We start from the raw sequence: 16,728 nt of genomic DNA on the forward strand, positions 1-16,728 counted from the left end.
TCCCCTCAAATCTCTGGGGAGGAGCTGTGTCCCTCTCTGTCCTTTAGGATAGTGTCATGTTTCCCTCAAAATCCCGAGGGGGGGACCATGACCCCAGGGTAGAACATTGTCACACTCCCTGATCCTCCAGGTTAGTGTTGTGTCCCTCCTTGCAGAACTCCCAGGTCCACTCACCTGTCCCCGAGCCAGGCCTACAACCTGGCCAGCCACAGTAACCAGCAGGCGCTGTGGGTCTCCAGCTGCATTCTTCTCAAGCACAATGGCAAAGTCCTCATCCCCAGGCTTTGGGCGACAGACTTGAACTAAGATATGGGAGCAGGAGCTATGCAGGTCGTAGACTCGTCCATCGAGGGTGACATAATGGATGCCCCCGCTGGCCAGGCAGCGGCCACAGCCTCTGTGATGACAAGCCTGGACACCATCCTCTAAGCGGCACTCCTCATAGGGCCCACAGGCTGTGCCCTCCTGGCAGGTGACTTGGCCACCTGGTCCACACTCACAGTGCCGCCCGCACTCAGGGCCTGGGTAGAAGGCCTCGCCCAGTGGGTAGTAGCGGCCATCATGGAGGCAGCCACACTGGCCCAGGGGTACACAGGTGTCACCACTGAGAACGTAGCCAGCATCGCAGACACAGCCCTCTCGGCAGGCTGGCTCACAGCCCTCGGGTGCTGAGAGGCTTGGGCAGCTGATAGGGCAGGAGTCACCGCAGAGCTCGTAGTGGCTATGGGCAGGGCACTGGAGGGCTGTGGGGACAAGATGGGTGAGTCAGACAGGTGCCATGGTGAAGGTCAGGGGGAAGTCTTAAGTGGAAGAATCTGCTGGGATCAACCTGGGTGTACCTAAATGGGTGAGGGATGGGACAACTGCCTGGGTGAATTTGATCATGTATAGCTGGCCGGAATATGCAGGATTAGAACCAGCTCTGGGTATCTCTGGATATTACTGTGACTGGGGTTGGGACCAGATCTATCAATACCATGGGGTATGAAGCTGCGTGAGGGTGCTTGGGTGTAAGTGGAGCATCTGCAGAGCACCTGGAGCATCTGCAGAGTTTCTGGAGTGGTCTGTCTCAGGGTGTGACTGATGTGTATCCAACTTGGGTGAAGTTGACAAGATAAATGTGACCAAGGTCTACCTGAAGGGAACTGCCCAGGACAATCTGACTGTGAGTGTGCATGGATCTGCTCTGCCTGAGGCAGAGTCCTGATTCTGACTGGGTGTATCTGACTAGTTTGTCTCAGTGTGTGAGTGCGTGTGTGTGTTGGAAGGAAATACACAAAGTTTGTGGAAATGTGTATTATAGATATAAAAAAAGCATTGATTTAAAAATATTTTGCACCAGGACCAGCAATTAGTGTTATTGCTATGTCACTGGACTCCCACGTAGTTGACCGCGGTTTGTGTCCCGGACCCGGTGGCTTAAAACTCATGCTGGGCGGGTGTGCGTGTGTGCCCAGGATCCCAAGAGGAGAATGGAGGAGAAGGGATTGTGGCATGGCCATACCCCCTGGGGGGTGATTTCTCGCTTTCTGTCTCTCTGTCTCTCTCTCTCTGGTGAGCGCACACACCCTATAGCAAAAACCTACCCCCCCAAAAAATATATATTTTGCGCCAAAAATAAACTCATACTTTAATTCCATTTTTCCACAAACGTTTTGAAGTCCCTTCGTGTAGTCTAACTGGATATCTCTGAAGGTATGACACCAATTCTATGTGACGAGGTGTATTTCAGTGTGTGAAACAGTAGTGGAGTCTGGCCAAGTGCACTGTTATGGGACTGTTAGAGATGACCCATCTATAAGACTAGGGGATCTGTGTGCACCAACCTCCTCTGGTCTGTACTAGACCCAGGGTTTCTGACTAGGTGTGTCTGAGTCTTTCCCACCTTAGCACCTCGCCTGTTGCATTTCAGCGTGTGAATGTTAAGGCTTTTCTCTGACAGGAGACACCTGGCTGGGGGTGAGGAATTGAGTGGTCTCTAGGTCCCAAGAAGGAGAAGGTTCTTGTATTGAGTCCTGGGAAGGTATGGGGGAAGCCCCACTGTGTAGCCTGTGCATGGGTCAGTACTCACGACAGAAGTCCGGCCGCCTCCATTCGCCGAGCTGGGCCCCAGCGGCTTGGCAGGCTGCCACGTACGCGGCCACGGCAGGGCACAGGCCTCCCGGATGGCCCTGAGCCTGACAGGCGTCCAGCAAGCAGCCTTGGAAGTAATTCTCAGGTGGCACGAGGGTATGGCAGGGCGCCAGCGGGCCGTCGGGAGCGGAGATCACACCGCAGGCATCAGGGCCACCGAAGGGTTCCTGCTGCTCAGGCGTACAGGGCTGCGGACAGGGCCCGGGCACGCACTCCCCGCAGCCCTGGGCGCCGCCCACCTGCCAGCCGCCTGGGTTCCCGCCCACTGCGTTCAGGTCGTCTGCAGGGTCCTGGTTGTAGTTCCCGCACAGGCCACAGAGGGTGCCCGCGTATGCCGCCGGCACCCTCAGGCGCACGAAACTGTTCCCGTCGAAAGCTAACTGGAGCCCGAAGGCGGTGGTCACCACCACGTCAGCGCCGCTCAGATGCGCCCGCAGGCGCGAGTCCAGCTGGAAGGGCAGCGCCACGAGTTCGCCGTTCAACTGAGGGAGTGAGGGGGGGAGGCGTGAGCAGCGCGAATGTGGGTTCGAATCCTGACTTTACCGCCTATTAGCATGTGACCTCCCCTTGGTGTCACTGGTTCTCATGCTACTAAGAAGCAGGTTCTTATTGTAGACCCTTTTTTACAGAGAAATAAAGACAGAGCGGGGGAAACCAAAGCTCTGAAGCCCTCCATCTTGTCCAAGCTGAGCTAAAGGTGCTCAAGGGATTGGTGGCTCCTTCCTGTCTCAGGCAGTCCTAGGGCTGCCACGTGCTGCCGTCTGACCCAGAGCCCTCCTCACCTGTAGCCGCTGGGGCCAGCGGGCACTCAGGGTCAGGCTATGGTTGTAGATATGCAGAGTGACGCTGCGGGTGTAGCTGACGGCCTGGCTGCCCCTGTGCTCATTGGTCACAGTGACGTTGAAGTGCTCAGCCCCCTTGGGTGGTACATGGCAGGGTGCGCTCAGCAGGTACTCGCAGGTGCCTTGGAAGTCGAATCGGTGCCCATCTAGGGTCACGTAGTGGGGGTCACCCCAAGCCTGGCACTCAGATGTGCTGACAGGTTGGCAGCCATGCTGGCCGGAAGGCAGGAGGGCACATTCTTCACCCAGCCCACAGTTGGCAGGAGAGCAGATCAGCGAGCCACCCCCAGGTCCACAGTGGCACCGCTGGGAGCAGGTGGCATCAGCCCAGAACTCGCTGCCCGCCTCGTGGTAGGTGCCATTGGCCCAGCAGCCACAGCCGCCATCCAAGGGAACACAGTGGTCAGCACTCAACACGAAGCCTGAGTTGCACTGGCAGCCCTCGATGCAAGGGCCCTCACAGAGGGCTGGTGCTGGGGGAGGCGCCGGGGATGGGCAGCTGGCTGGGCAGCGTGGGCCACAGAGCTCGTAGTGGCTGTTGTCTGGGCAGGGAATCTCTGTGGGCAAATGAAGGAGTGAGAAGGAGAGAAACAGAAAACAGTATGAGGGTGTGGGACCCAAGGAGAGGGTGGGGGGAGAGAGACAAAGAACGACAGATACAGAGAAGGACAGACAGAGCAAGAGAGACAGAGAGGGATACAGAGAGAGAAATGAAAGAGAGAGGTCCAACAGAGACAGAGAGGTAACCGAAGGGAGGCACAAAGAGGAGGGGGAACCAAGACTCAGAAAGACTGTTGCCCACCCCCTCACTCCCGCCCTGCCCCAGCCCTGGTTTCCCCCAGCACTCACCACAGCCAGCCTGTGCCCTCCAGTCCTCGATGACAATCCCCGCAGCCTGGCAGGCAGCAGCATAGGCAGCCAGTGCCTGGCAAAGTATGTCATGGGCCCCGCCGCCCAGGCAGACGTCCAGGACACAGCCTTTGAAGAAGCTATCGGGTGGCACATGGGCATGGCAAGTGGCAAAGGGGCCCCCTGTGCCAGGGGCCAGGGGTCCACAGAAGCCAGGACCCCCATATTCATCCAGCCGGTCCTCAGGGCATGTTGGGCAGGACCCCTGACACTCATCCCAGCACAGCGGGTCCCAGCCTGGGACTCGCCAGCTGCCACCCCAGATGGGTGTTGAGGGAGCCAGAGTGCCATTAGGGAAGGCTTGGTCATTGTTGGGGTTGCGGTCCATGTTCCCACAGAGCCCGCACACTGCACCATGGTAGCTACTGGGCAGTGTCACTTCTACCCTCCAGTTCCAGTCATAGGTGACTTGCAGTCCGAAGTCAGTTGCTAGCATCGCCTTTCCTGCGCCCTGTGTCACCGAAAGCCGCCCTCCAGCCGTGGAGACAGGCAGCACTGTCAGGACACCATTCACCTGCGGGGGTGAGAAGGCAAAAAGGTCAATGAGGCTGTGTGTGGGGGTGTCCCAGCTGTGGCCCCTGCCCCCACTTCTTGTCTATCAGGGGGTGTGAGCTGCCTAGGCCTTCCTCACAACCGGTGGTTGTATCACCATTTGACAGACGTTATGGACGTCAGTTCTCATCTAGGCCCCGGGGAATGAAACATTATGACTTTTTCTTGCTCTCTCTCTCTCTCGTGCTTTATCTCCCTCCTTTCTCCCTGTCTCTCTGTGTCTCTTGCTCTCTCTTCACCTATGTCTAGCTCTTTGGATCTTCCCTTCTCTTTTCTTGAGTTTCTCTCCTCTTTGTCTCTGAGTCGGTGCCTCTGTCTCTCTCTTTCTCTGGCTCTCTCGGCTCATTCTCTGCATTTTCTCTCCAAGTCTCTCTGTCCCTGTCTTGGTCTCTCTCTCTCTGGGTCCCTCTCTTTATTGGGGTACATCTCTAGGTCTTGCTCCATATCTTACCTGCTCACTCTGTCTCTCTGTCTATCTCTCTCCCCTGTCCTCCCTTCCTCTCTCCTAACCCCTGGGCATCTCTGAGCATGGACGTCTCTCCCAGTCACTCACCATCATCTACTGAGTGCCTGCCCTGTTCCATCCTCAGTCTTCTTGTGAGCTGCAATTTATCTGCATCTCCCTGGGCCGAGAGTGTGGCCCATCGCTCTCTCCTTCTCTCCTTGAATTTTTGTCTGTGTTCAAGTCTCTGGAGTTCTCTTTTGTTCCCTCACACACTCTCTCTCACAAACAGCCCCCTTGGGTGGTGCATGGGAGGGTGTGCTCAACAGGTACTCATAGGTGCCTTGGAAGCCAGGCTGAGTTGAGCACTTTACCCACCACCTTACTGTGGCGCAAGACCTGTATGATGTCCATTTCACAGATCAGGAAAGTGAGGCCCACCCACCAAGTAAAGTCATTTGCCCAGCATCACAAAGCTTCTAACAGGAAAGTCTGGATCCAAACCTAGGTTTATAAAAAGGCAAAAGGCTGAAGTTCTATATTAAAGCCCTCAGCTGAGGACTAGGCTCATTTAAAAAGGTTGATATTTGGGCTATAATCATTGCTGTTTCTGTTTCCATTTTGTTGCAGGCCTAGGTCAAGACAGAAAACCTTGAGCTCCTAACTGTGGCTGTCAGGACCCCTCCCGCCCTATCATGATGGGGAAGGTGCTCAGGGGACCGTTCCGTTGAACGTACCCGGACTTTGCCAATTTCGCCCTTGTGGATGGAGATGTTGGTACCGAGGGCAGTCACGGTCACGAGCCGGACATAGGACACAGCAGGGTTGCCCCGGTTCTCATTCTTAGTGGTGACGGTGAAGGGTGTCAGGCCCTGGGCACTGGCCCCTGGGCAGCCAGTTGTTGCCAGCACATAGTTGCAGGTGCCCTGGAAGTCAAAGTCCCGGCCATCGAAGGAGTGGTAGTGTGGGTCACCCCACAGCCAGCATGTGGCCTCGTAATTGGGCACACAAATGCCCTGGCCTCCCTGTTCTTTGCATGTCTCCTGTGGCCGGCATGTCACACCGTGGCATGGGTCTGTGGACAGAGGAGAGAGGAGCTTGAGGGGCTGCCTACCCTAAGGATGGCTTCTCTCTATCACTTGCTCCAGCCTGTGCCAGTGTACTGCTCTGAGGGTTACTACAGATAAGACCAGATTCTAGGGGCCTCACATCTAAGATCCAGGTCCTACAGTTTGCTGTTCCCAAGACCAGGCCCTGAGAGTCTCCATGTCTAACATGCAGGCCCTGTTGTTGGCTGGGTCCCATACACAGGTGTCAGGAGTCCCCACTTCTGAGACTCAGACCCCAGAGGTTCCTGAAACCATGATCCAGGCTCTAGGGGCCTTTTGTCTGAGACTTAGGCCCCAGAGTCCCCTTGCTTGTGATTTTAGCCTCAAGATACTCAGTTTGAGACCTGAGCCCCAGGGGTCCCTGGGTCTGAGATACCAGCCTTGAGAGCACTCATGTCTGAGACCCCAGGCCCATGGCTGTCTATGGAGAGCCTTAGGCTCCTGGGAACCACCACATCTGAGTCCCAGATCCTTTCTCCTCCTGGGATTTTGGACATTAACGCACATGCATCCAGAGCGAGTTTCAAGTAAATGGATCTGGGACTTGAACTGTGGTCAATCATGTGGGAGTCCAGCTCCTTAACCACTATATTACCTGCTGGCCCCTATCCAGAGGATTTCTAACATGGGTCTTTGGGAACCTAGCCCTGAGGGTCCTATGGTCTGAATTCCATCCCAAAGATCCCTGCTTCCCAGACTGGATGGTCTATGCCCTGAGAACCCAGCCCAAGGGTCCCCAGGCCTAAGAACTCAATCCTTAGTCTTCTGACCTGCCACCATGAATATCCCAATCATACCACCCTTGCTCCTGGGCCCTTGTCCTCTGTCCCCAGCCCCACTAGCACCAGCCCCAGCACAGCACCTTTGGTAACACAGCTCAGGACTCCTTCTGAGGGCTGGCACACCTGTTCCGGCTTGCAGCTGTGTTCTTGGCATGCCATGCCTTTACCTGCATGGCACACGCACTGCTGCTGGCAGCTGTCAATGAGGACTGTCTGCCCCGGCTGTGGGGATAAAAAACATGGCCATCAGGGTCCCTCAGGTGGAACTGGACCCAGCAACTGTAGTGTTCTGGGTACAGAGGGGTCCAAGAGATAGAAAAACATTTATCAGCAGAGTAACCTCTTGGCTGTGAAACTGAGGTATAGCATGGACTTTGGGCCCAACACACTCATTTTCATTCACTTACTCTCATTTATTCCGAAACTCCCACTAAATGTTTGCTGTGTAGGAGAAACAGTGACATAGGTATCAGAAACAGAGTACCTGGTGTGAAGTCTGTTTCTGCTGTTTCCAAATCATGTAACCCTGGGCAAATCATATAACCTCTCCATCATCTGTAAGTTGTAGCTAATAATGACCCTTACCTATGAAGGCATAAGTGAGTTAATGCATGTAATGTACAGATGAAAAGGGATGTCTTTTACTAAATCCAGACTGGAGAGGAAAGAAGGATAGAGATGAAATAATATTGAGAAAATGTTGATGATTTTTGAAGCAGGGTAAAGAGTAGGCACATGGAGATTCATATGAATCATGGGTTGGCCTGTGGCCTGGCTAAAGTGGCTGGATTTCACCTGGCTGACCATGGGGTTTGACCTGGACTTGGCAGCTTGAGAAATAATGCATGTTTGCCCAAAATCATGAAAGGAGGGAGAGAGAGAGGAGAAGGTATTTTGGTGTGACCACTCCTTATGGGGAGGAAGTTTTCTCATTTTCTGTCTCTCTCCAGTGAGTGCCATGTGCCCTTTAGAGACATTAAAAAAAATTCTCTCAACCTTTGTAAGTTTGAAAATCTTCATAATAAAGCTTGTTTGCTATAAGTACCTTCCAGGGAAAAAGGACCATCTGCAGTACCATGTAAGTATCATCTGACAGTTTTAACTCCTCAATTTCCTTGTCAGTTTCAATGTGCCTTGAAGTTTGTCAGTTTGTTTTCTAATGTAAAACTACTATTTCAACAAAGAGACTATTTCCCATAGGGGAAAAAAATGATATGTATGTAATGCATACATACATTGAAACTTCAAAAAGTTCATGGAAAATGGGACTAAAGTATGAGTTTACTTTGGTGTAAAAATTTTGCAATCCCTACACAGATTTTTCAAAATATGCATTGTCCATGAATTTTTTAAAAGATCCCTCATAGGGAACCAGCAGTTAGCATAATGGCTATGTCGCTGGACTCCCATGTAGTCGACCGCGGTTCGCGTCCCGGACCCGGTGGCTTAAAACTCACGCCGGGTGCGTGTGCGCGCGTGCCCAAGATCCTGAGAGGAGAATGGAGAAGAAGGGATTGCGGAGTGACCATCCCCCCTGGGGGGTGATTTCTCGCTTTCTGTCTCTATGTCTCTCTCTCTCTGGCGAGCGCACACGCCCTATAACAAAAAACCTCTAAAAAAAAAAGATCCCTCATGTATACAAATAAAATATTTATACATGGTACTTGAAACAGTAACAGGCACATAAGTATGCACCATCTATGTATTTACTGTTATCACTGTTAACAGTTGTGTGAAAATAGAGATGTTGCTGCCCACAGAAAGCATGCAGTCCTGTGGGGGAGACAGACTGGAGACAAACATCTTAAGTCAAAGGAAAAGGACTATGAGAGAGTGGTAAGGGAAACAGAGGGAGTTAGCAGCTGGTAGAACAGAGATATCTCAGGAAGGCCACCTCTAACCAAACCTGGGATACAAAGCCAAAACTGATCTGGGAGCCAGGGGAAGGTTTTATTTATTTATTTGATTTGTTATAGGGCATGTGTGCTCACCAGGGAGAGTCAGAGAGAAAGAGAGAAGGAAGGTGAGAAAGTACGCCCAGGGGCCTGATCACACTATAATCTCTTTTCTTCCATTCTCTTCTCAGGATTTTGGGCATGCACACACATAGGTAACTGGCATATGTTTATTTTTTTCTTCCCCCCCTTCTTTTTAAGCTTTTCATCATAGGATGTGTGTGCTCATCTGAGAGAGACAGAGAGAGAGAAAGTGAGTAGGCACCCCTCAGGAGGAATGGCCACACAGGGAGGATCCAGGTGAGAGAAGACAAGTGGGACCATGGCGGGTCAATGGAGAGGCTATGGGGAACACTCAAGAGGTCAAGAGTACAGGTTACAGGGCTGACAGGCATGGGGAAGGGGTCCAGGATGAGCCTTCGTGTCCTGCCTGGATGGCTGGATTCCTACCTCGTAGTAGACACCATTGTGGTAGCAGCCGCATTGCTGGATGGGCACACAGGCTTGGCCGTTGGCGAGGAAGCCAGGGTCACACTGGCAGCCCTCAGCACATTTATCCGGGCACTGTGGTGGGGCACTGAGAGCTGAGCAGCCCAGGGAGCAGGTGTCCGCACAGAGCTCGTAGTGGCTGTTGGGAGGGCATTCCATTGCTGCAAAGAGCAAGGTGCTGGTCAGAGTCCCAGGAAGGGAGGGGCTGTGAACCCACAACCTACCCCTTCTGTGCCTCAGTTCCTACCCCTTACCCCTCAGACTTTCCCTCACTCACGACAGAAAGATTCAGTCCTCCAGGGCTCGACGTGACCTCCAGCTGCCTGGCAAGCACTCACATAGGCGTGGATATCGCTACAGAGAATGCTCTGGTTCCCACCGCCCACGCAGAGATCGAAGACGCAATCTTGCAAGGGACCCTGGGGGTCCACCAGCTTGTGGCAGGAGGCCAGGGGACCTGTGGGGCTGGTGAGAAGCCCGCAGAACTGCTCCTGCTGGTACTTCTGCTCCAACTCGGGGCTACATTCTGGGTTGCAGTCCTCGCCTGGCTTGCAAGTGGGTGGCAGGCAGGGAGATCCAGGCACTGCTTCCTCCCAGGAGTTGCCAAAATCATTGGGGTTGCCTGCCTGTGAGCCATCTGGCTTCTGAAAGTCATCCTTGGGGTCACCGTTGTAGTCTCCACACAGGCCACACATCTGTTGGTAGTAGTTGCCTGGGACAGTGACCCGCACATTGTATACAAGGTCATAGGCCACACGTAGGCCGAAGTCGGTCTCGATCACAGCATCTGAGCCATGTCGGAAGGCTCGGATCTTGCCTTCAGCCAGCACCACGGGCAGGTTCATGTCCACACCGTTCACCTGGGTGGCAGGAGATGCCATGTATCAGAAGGTACATTTGAGAGGGCAGACCCTTCTTAAGTCCCTGTCTGACATTGGAGATGGATGCGACATTACCTCTCTGGGTCTCAGCTTCCATAATGGTAAAATGGGTATGACAATAGGGTCTGATAGGGGTTGAACAGTGGTCCCCAGAAGATACGTCCTCCGGGAACCTCAGAATGAAGCCTTATTTGGAATAAGCATCTTTGCAGATGTAATTAGGATAATAATGTCCAGATGAGACCATCTAGTATTTGGGTGGGCTCTAAATCCCACGACAAGTGTCCTTATAAGAGCTAGAAGAGGAGGAGGAGAGGACATAGAGAGCAGAGGAGAAGGCCAGGTGAAGACAAAGCCAAGAACAGCAGTGCTGCTGCCACATGCCAAAAAATATCTGGTACCACCAGGAACTGGAAGAAGGCAAGGAAGGCTCCCCTAGAGCCTTTAGAGAGGATGCAGCCCTACTGATGCCTCAATTTATGTCCTCTAGAAGTGGGAGACAACACATTTCTGTTGTTTTGAGCCATCAAGTTTGTGGTAATTTGTTAAAACAGCCACAGGAAATGAATACAGTGCTCAATGGAGTAACAACCTTTCCAGCTACCCCATACTTGCTACTTGATACAGTGATCAAGAATGGAAGGATTGGAGAGGCTGGCAGGTTAAGGGCACTGGACTTCCACATGGCCAACTACAGTTTGAGTCTGAGACCTGGAGGCTTCTGTTCTCACTTTCTCTCTCTCTCACTCTGTTTCTTTGTGGTCAAACTAAAATAAATAAATAAATAAAAAATAATAAAAAAGGCCTGGCACATGGAAATAGTTAAAATAATTCCTGAAAAAATAAAGATGCTTTCTAAAAATAAAAAAAAAAGAGAGAGAGAGAATGGAAGGATTGGGACTGGCAGGGGGGGGGGGGGCTAGATTCCCCAAATGGTTGACTGCAGTTCAAATCCTGGACCCGATGGCTTGAAAATCATGCTGGCATGTGTGTATGTGTGCCCAAGATCCTGAAAGGAGTATGAAGGAGAAGGAATTGTGGTGTGGCTATCATCCCTGGGGGTTATTTCCTAATGTCCCTCTCTCTCTCTTCCCTGATGAATATATGTGTCCTGTGGCAAAAAACAAAAAACAAAAAACAAAAAAAAAAAAAAGAAGGAAGGAAGGATGGGACCAATAGGTGGTGGTTAAGGAGCTGGAGTTGGACTTCCACATGGCTGATTGCAATTCAAGTTTCGGACCTGGAGGCTTGAAACTCATGCCGTTGCATATATGTGCATGTCTAAAATCCCAGGAGGATAATGGACGAGAAGGGATTGCAGCTGGCCATCCCCCTGGGAGGTGAGTTCTTATTTTCCCTCTGTCTGTCTCTCCATTCAGTGCATGTGCCCTATGGCAAAAAACTTAAGAAAGGAATGCAAGGATTGACCCTGAAACACTCATTATTATTACTAGCTCTCTCTCTCTCTTTTTTTTTTTTAAAGAATGATGTGTTTAATTTTAGCTATGATTATTATTCAATTCAACCAGAGAGAAAGCAAGTTGCCAGGTCCAGACTTGAACTGTGGTCGGCCACGTGGGAGTCCAGCACCTTAACCACCATGCCATCTGCTAGCTCCTCTTTTTTTTTTTTTTTTTAAGTTTTTGCCTTAGGACTAGGGTTTTTGCTTTAAGTATCAGTGGCTGGAAAGTCAGGCTTCTGACTTGAGTCTCCTGAAAACATAATTGAGGTGGGAACAGCAGTTAGCGTAATGGCTATGTTGCTTGCTGGACTCCCATGTAATCGACCGTGGTGGCTTAAACTCACGCTGGGTGCGTGTGCGTGCATGCCCAAGATCCCAAGAGGAGAATGGAGGAGAGGGGATTGCGGCATGGTCATCCTCCCGGGGGGGGGGTGATTTCTCGCTTTCTATCTGTCTCTCTCTTATCTTTCTGGCAAGTACACATGCCCTATAGCAAAAATCTCTCCAAGCCCCCCCCCCCAAACCCCCCCCCCCCAAAAAAAAAACAACCCAAAACATAATTGAGTGCCATCCTTCCCAAACATGGCTGGGCAGTGGTGAAGGGCAAGTGACTCTACCTCTCTGCCTCACTTTCTTCATCTAAGGAATGATAATATTAATAGTTTCTACCTCATAGGAAAGCTGGGGTATTCAGTGAGATGCAAATACCAAGAACACCAACAACTCATGTGTATTTAGAGCTAACTATATGCTAGGTTCTACTCAAGGAGCTTTGACTATATTAGGGAATATATTAGGTTGTGGAACCCACACCTGGTGCACTGTGAGGCCCTGTTAATCAGTGACCCATCAACAGCCTCAGGAGTACTGCTGCTAGGACAGTGGCTGTGGCCCACATCTTGGCAGCTCTCTGGGGAAATCCCTCCAGAGTGGCTGAAATGCCAGTTTCGGACAAGTGCCACGAGTGGCACAGGGTACATACAGTGTGCTACCTCCTGCCATGGTCGTGGTTCAGGTCCTGTCTTTTCTGGGGGAATTTAGGTCAGAAATGAGACCTTTCCCTCTAAAGAATTTAAAGCAAATTGTGGTGCTTCTGGCCATTGCTGCAAGGATAAAAGGAAACTGCAGATGCAAGGCTTAGCAGCCATCAAGGCCTGGGGCCAGCCATGTGAAGTCTGCAACTGTCCATGTTGTTAATGGGGGTAAGACCCTCAGACTACCCTTAAACTTTTCCCATCCTTGAACTTTTCACTTTCTTATTACACCCCATGCTGCCAGTAGGTGGGAGACCCAAGGAAGTGGCTAGGATGAGGGTGGGGGTGGGGGGTGAAGATGGAGTAGAAGGGAGGAGGTGAGGCAGGTGGTGAGGAAGGAGATAACTTTCAGAGGGATAGTAAATAAATAGAACAAGGGACAGAAAGAGGGGAGACTGAGGGACAGAGAGAAGGGGAGACTGAGGGACAGAGAAAGGGACACTCAGCAGCCAGGTCCCTGAGGCCTCCTCCCTCCTTGGCCTCCACTTTGGGCTCTAATGGGCATTTCTTTTCCTCACAGACCCCACGCTTCTCACATTCTCTCGCTCCCCTGTGCCCCCTACAGAGTCCCACATCATCCCAAGGCCCCTCCCAAACGTGTTGCCTTTGCTCTCACCGTGACTTTCCATTTCTTCTGTTCCAGCCGAAGGGTGAAATTAGCCACTTGCACTGTGATCGCCTTGGTCACACTGACTTTCCCATTGCCCCAGGCCACGTTCTCCTGTAGGACGGCAAACTGGTGCAGGCCTGGCCGGGTCCCGCAGGTCTGAGCCAGCACATATACACATGTGCCCATGAAGTCAAAGCGTCGGCCATCGAAAGTGGTGTAATGAGGGTCTCCTGATGCCTGGCAGGTGGTAGAACCCACAGCCACACAGCCTAGGATGCCACCGGACGGCTGACAGGCCTCATGTGGGCCACAGGTGGAGGGCTTGCAGGATACCAGACCACCTTCCTGGCAGTGACAAAGGGAATCGCAGCCAGGTCCGGGATGGAAGGTCTGGCCTGGTGGATGGTAGACACCCTGGTGTACGCAGCCGCAGGAGGCCAGGGGCACGCAGGACTCACCACTGAGCACGAAGCCCTCATCACACACACAGCCCTCATAGCATTCCGAGCCACAGCCCCCGGGCACTGGGATGTCTCCACAAGATAGTAGGCAGCCATAGGAACACTCTTCGTAGTGGCTATGGGGCGGACAAGTAAGTGCTGCAGGGAGAAGAGTCATAGGGGTCAGAAATTCCTGCTCCTGAGGTGAAATAGTTGACCCCCAACACATTCACACACACACACACACACACACACACACACACACACACACTACACACTCACACATAAGAGATCCAGTTGCAAGGAGCTGTGTTCAGTGGGGTCTGGATGATACAGTTACCCTGATTCTGATAATTAAGATTTAATTGCAATATAACTATAGATTGGGGTTATCTCTAATGTCTTTAATGATCTCATTTAAGTTGGTTATAGGTTGTTGATACATGGTACATATTTTTTTTTTGAGAGATTTTGCTATAGGGCACATGTGCTCGCCAGAAAGACAGAGAGACAAAGAGATAGAAAGCAAGAAATCACCCCCCGGGGGGTGACCATGCCGCCATCCCTTCTCCTCCACTCTCTTCTTGAGATCTTGAGCACGCATGCCCACGCGCCCACCGCGAGTTTAAGCCACTGGGTCTAGGACTCAAACTGCGATAGACTACATGGGAGTCCAGTCATGTAATCATTCCGCCATCTGCTGGTCCCCATGGTACATATTTTAAACATGCAGATGCTTGTGTATGTACGTGAATAATCTATGCAGTGTATTTGTGAATGTAACATTTTCAATTCTGCCTTCTATAATAGTAATTAAATATTTAGCCAGTATTTAAAGAAAACAAAACAAAACCTTCCTGATCCCCTCCTCAAACTCCAGTTCCTCCAATCTATTAAAAACAACAAACAAACCAGGGACTATTCACAATGGACAAAACTCTGTACCATATGTACCATTGTGTATTGCATATCCATTGAATGTATTTAAAAGTAACACAATCAAGGGACCAACAGATGGCATAGCGGTTAAGGCACTGGACTCCCACATGGCCGACCACAGTTCCAGTCCCAGACCTGGTAGCTTGAAAATTATGCTGGGCCTGTGTGCATGCGTGCCCAAGATCCCAGGAGGAGAATGGAAGAGAAAGGATTGTGACATGGCCATCCCCCCTAGGGGTGATTTCTCACTTTCCCTCTCACTGTCTTGTCTTTGTCTTTCTCTCTGATGAGTGCATGTGCCCTATGGCAAAAACCTCTTTTAAAAAAAGCAACACAAACAAGCAACAATTTTATTTTAAAATGTTAATAACTGCAGAAACTAGATGATGGATATTGTATATGAGGGTTCACTATCCTAGTCTACTTCAGGATCCATTCTAATTTTACCATAAAAAAAGAGTTTTTAAAGTTGAGCCAGCAGGTGGTGTTGTGGTTCAAGGTGCTGAACTCCCACATGGCTGTGTTTCAAGTCCTGGAGCTGGGGGCTTGCTTCCTTATTTTCTCTCTCTTATGAGTGCATGTGCCCTGTAGTAAATTAAAAAATAATAATAATGGGGCCAGAAGGTGGCATGGTGGTTAAGGTGTTGGTCTCCCATGTGGCCAACCACAGTTCCAGTCCCAGACTGAGTGGCTTGCTTTCTTATTCCCCCCCAACTCCCATTTCTCTATGGTGAGAATACCTGTGCTATAGCAAAAAATTTAAAAAATAAAATAAAACAAGTAATTCTGAAAAAAAAAGATAAATAAAATTAAATAATTCTTTTTTAAGAAAGCTAACACTTACCACTTGCTGGAAATTTTATCTTTTGCAATTAAGATAAAAACTAGACCTGTGGGACCAGCAATTGGCTTAATGGCTATGTTGCTGGACTCATTGTAGTCGATTGTGCTTCAAGTCCCAGACCCGGTGGCTTAAACTCATGACAGGTGCATGTGTGTGCATGTCCAAGATCCCAAGAGGAGAGGGGACTGTGTCATAGCCATCCCCCTTGGGGAGTGATTTCTCACATTCTGTCTCTCTGTCTCTTTCTGGTGAGCGCATACATCCTATAGCAAAAACCTCTCCAAAACAAAACAAAACAAAAAACAACTAACCAACCAAACAAAAATGAGACCTATAACATGATTCCATTTATATAAAGTTTAAAAATTTTAAAGTCAGAATAGTGGTTACCTCTTGGGTAGGAGAACTTATCTGTTCTTTTTCTTGAATTTGAGATTGTTTATATAGATGTGTTCTCTTGTTGAAAACTGATCAAGGTATCTGCTTATAATAGCTATATAATTTTTAACAATAAATTAAAAATATATTTTTAAATTATATTTCAACAATAAATTAAAAAATTAAAAAAATCATTGGACCAGCTATGTGGCATGGCTCAATCTGAAACATGCTGGACATGTGCATAAATGCCCAGGATCCTATAGGCTGGAGGACAGAGAAGGGGATTGACGCACAATCAGATCCTGTGGAGGGTACTTGTCTCTCTCATGTATATGATTTATCATGAATAAATACCATTTTTTATAGGGTACATGCACTCAGAGGGAGACAGAGAGGGAAAGTGAGAAATCACACCCCAGTGGAGACAGCCCTACCACAGTCCCTTCTCTTCCCAACATTTTGGGTACCCATGCGTATACGCCAGGCATGGTTTTCAAGCTGCTGGGTCCAGGACTTGGACCCTACAGCTGACCAAATGGGATCCAGTTCCCTAACCTCCATGTGACCTGCTGGCCTGAATAAAGAAGAGATTTAAAAATATTTAAAAATCAGATGGGCGATGTATGACTTTCTAAACTCTTTTTAGAGGTAAACAAAACTGTTTGAATATCATTCCCACACCCACATCTGAGGCAAGGCAATCCACTGACTGTCTAAGTGGCCAGGTAGGTGTGTGAATAGTGAAGTAAAGCAGAGAGGAGAGGGCTGGGCTCCAGTGTTTTACAGGAGACATAGGCATGTGCTCTTGCGGGAGACAGAGAGAGAGAGAGAGACAGAGAAACAAAGTAGAAATCCCCCCCGGGGGGGGGATGGCCACACTGCAATCCCTTCTCCTCCATTCTCCTCCCAGGATTTTGGGCATAC

At 50.4% G+C, this 16,728-nt stretch overlaps 1 protein-coding gene across 1 annotated transcript in view; it reads right to left on the reverse strand.

Moving 5' to 3' along the window:
• The window catches only part of FCGBP (Fc gamma binding protein), a 52,100-nt gene that overhangs the window by 14,139 nt on the left and 21,233 nt on the right, over positions 1 to 16,728 (reverse strand). Inside the window, exons 7-15 of the mRNA XM_027771620.1 lie at positions 13,207 to 13,799; positions 9,491 to 10,073; positions 9,175 to 9,374; positions 6,850 to 6,991; positions 5,616 to 5,953; positions 3,825 to 4,398; positions 2,916 to 3,532; positions 2,072 to 2,615; positions 175 to 743 (exon numbers count right to left, since the gene is read on the reverse strand). Of these exons, the coding sequence (XP_027627421.1) occupies positions 175 to 743; positions 2,072 to 2,615; positions 2,916 to 3,532; positions 3,825 to 4,398; positions 5,616 to 5,953; positions 6,850 to 6,991; positions 9,175 to 9,374; positions 9,491 to 10,073; positions 13,207 to 13,799 (4,160 nt within the window). The remainder of the gene's footprint in view (positions 1 to 174; positions 744 to 2,071; positions 2,616 to 2,915; positions 3,533 to 3,824; positions 4,399 to 5,615; positions 5,954 to 6,849; positions 6,992 to 9,174; positions 9,375 to 9,490; positions 10,074 to 13,206; positions 13,800 to 16,728) is intronic.

This window comes from Tupaia chinensis, unplaced genomic scaffold (assembly GCF_000334495.1).
Source record: "Tupaia chinensis unplaced genomic scaffold, TupChi_1.0 Scaffold000037_13, whole genome shotgun sequence".
In the NCBI taxonomy this organism is placed as follows: domain Eukaryota; kingdom Metazoa; phylum Chordata; class Mammalia; order Scandentia; family Tupaiidae; genus Tupaia; species Tupaia belangeri.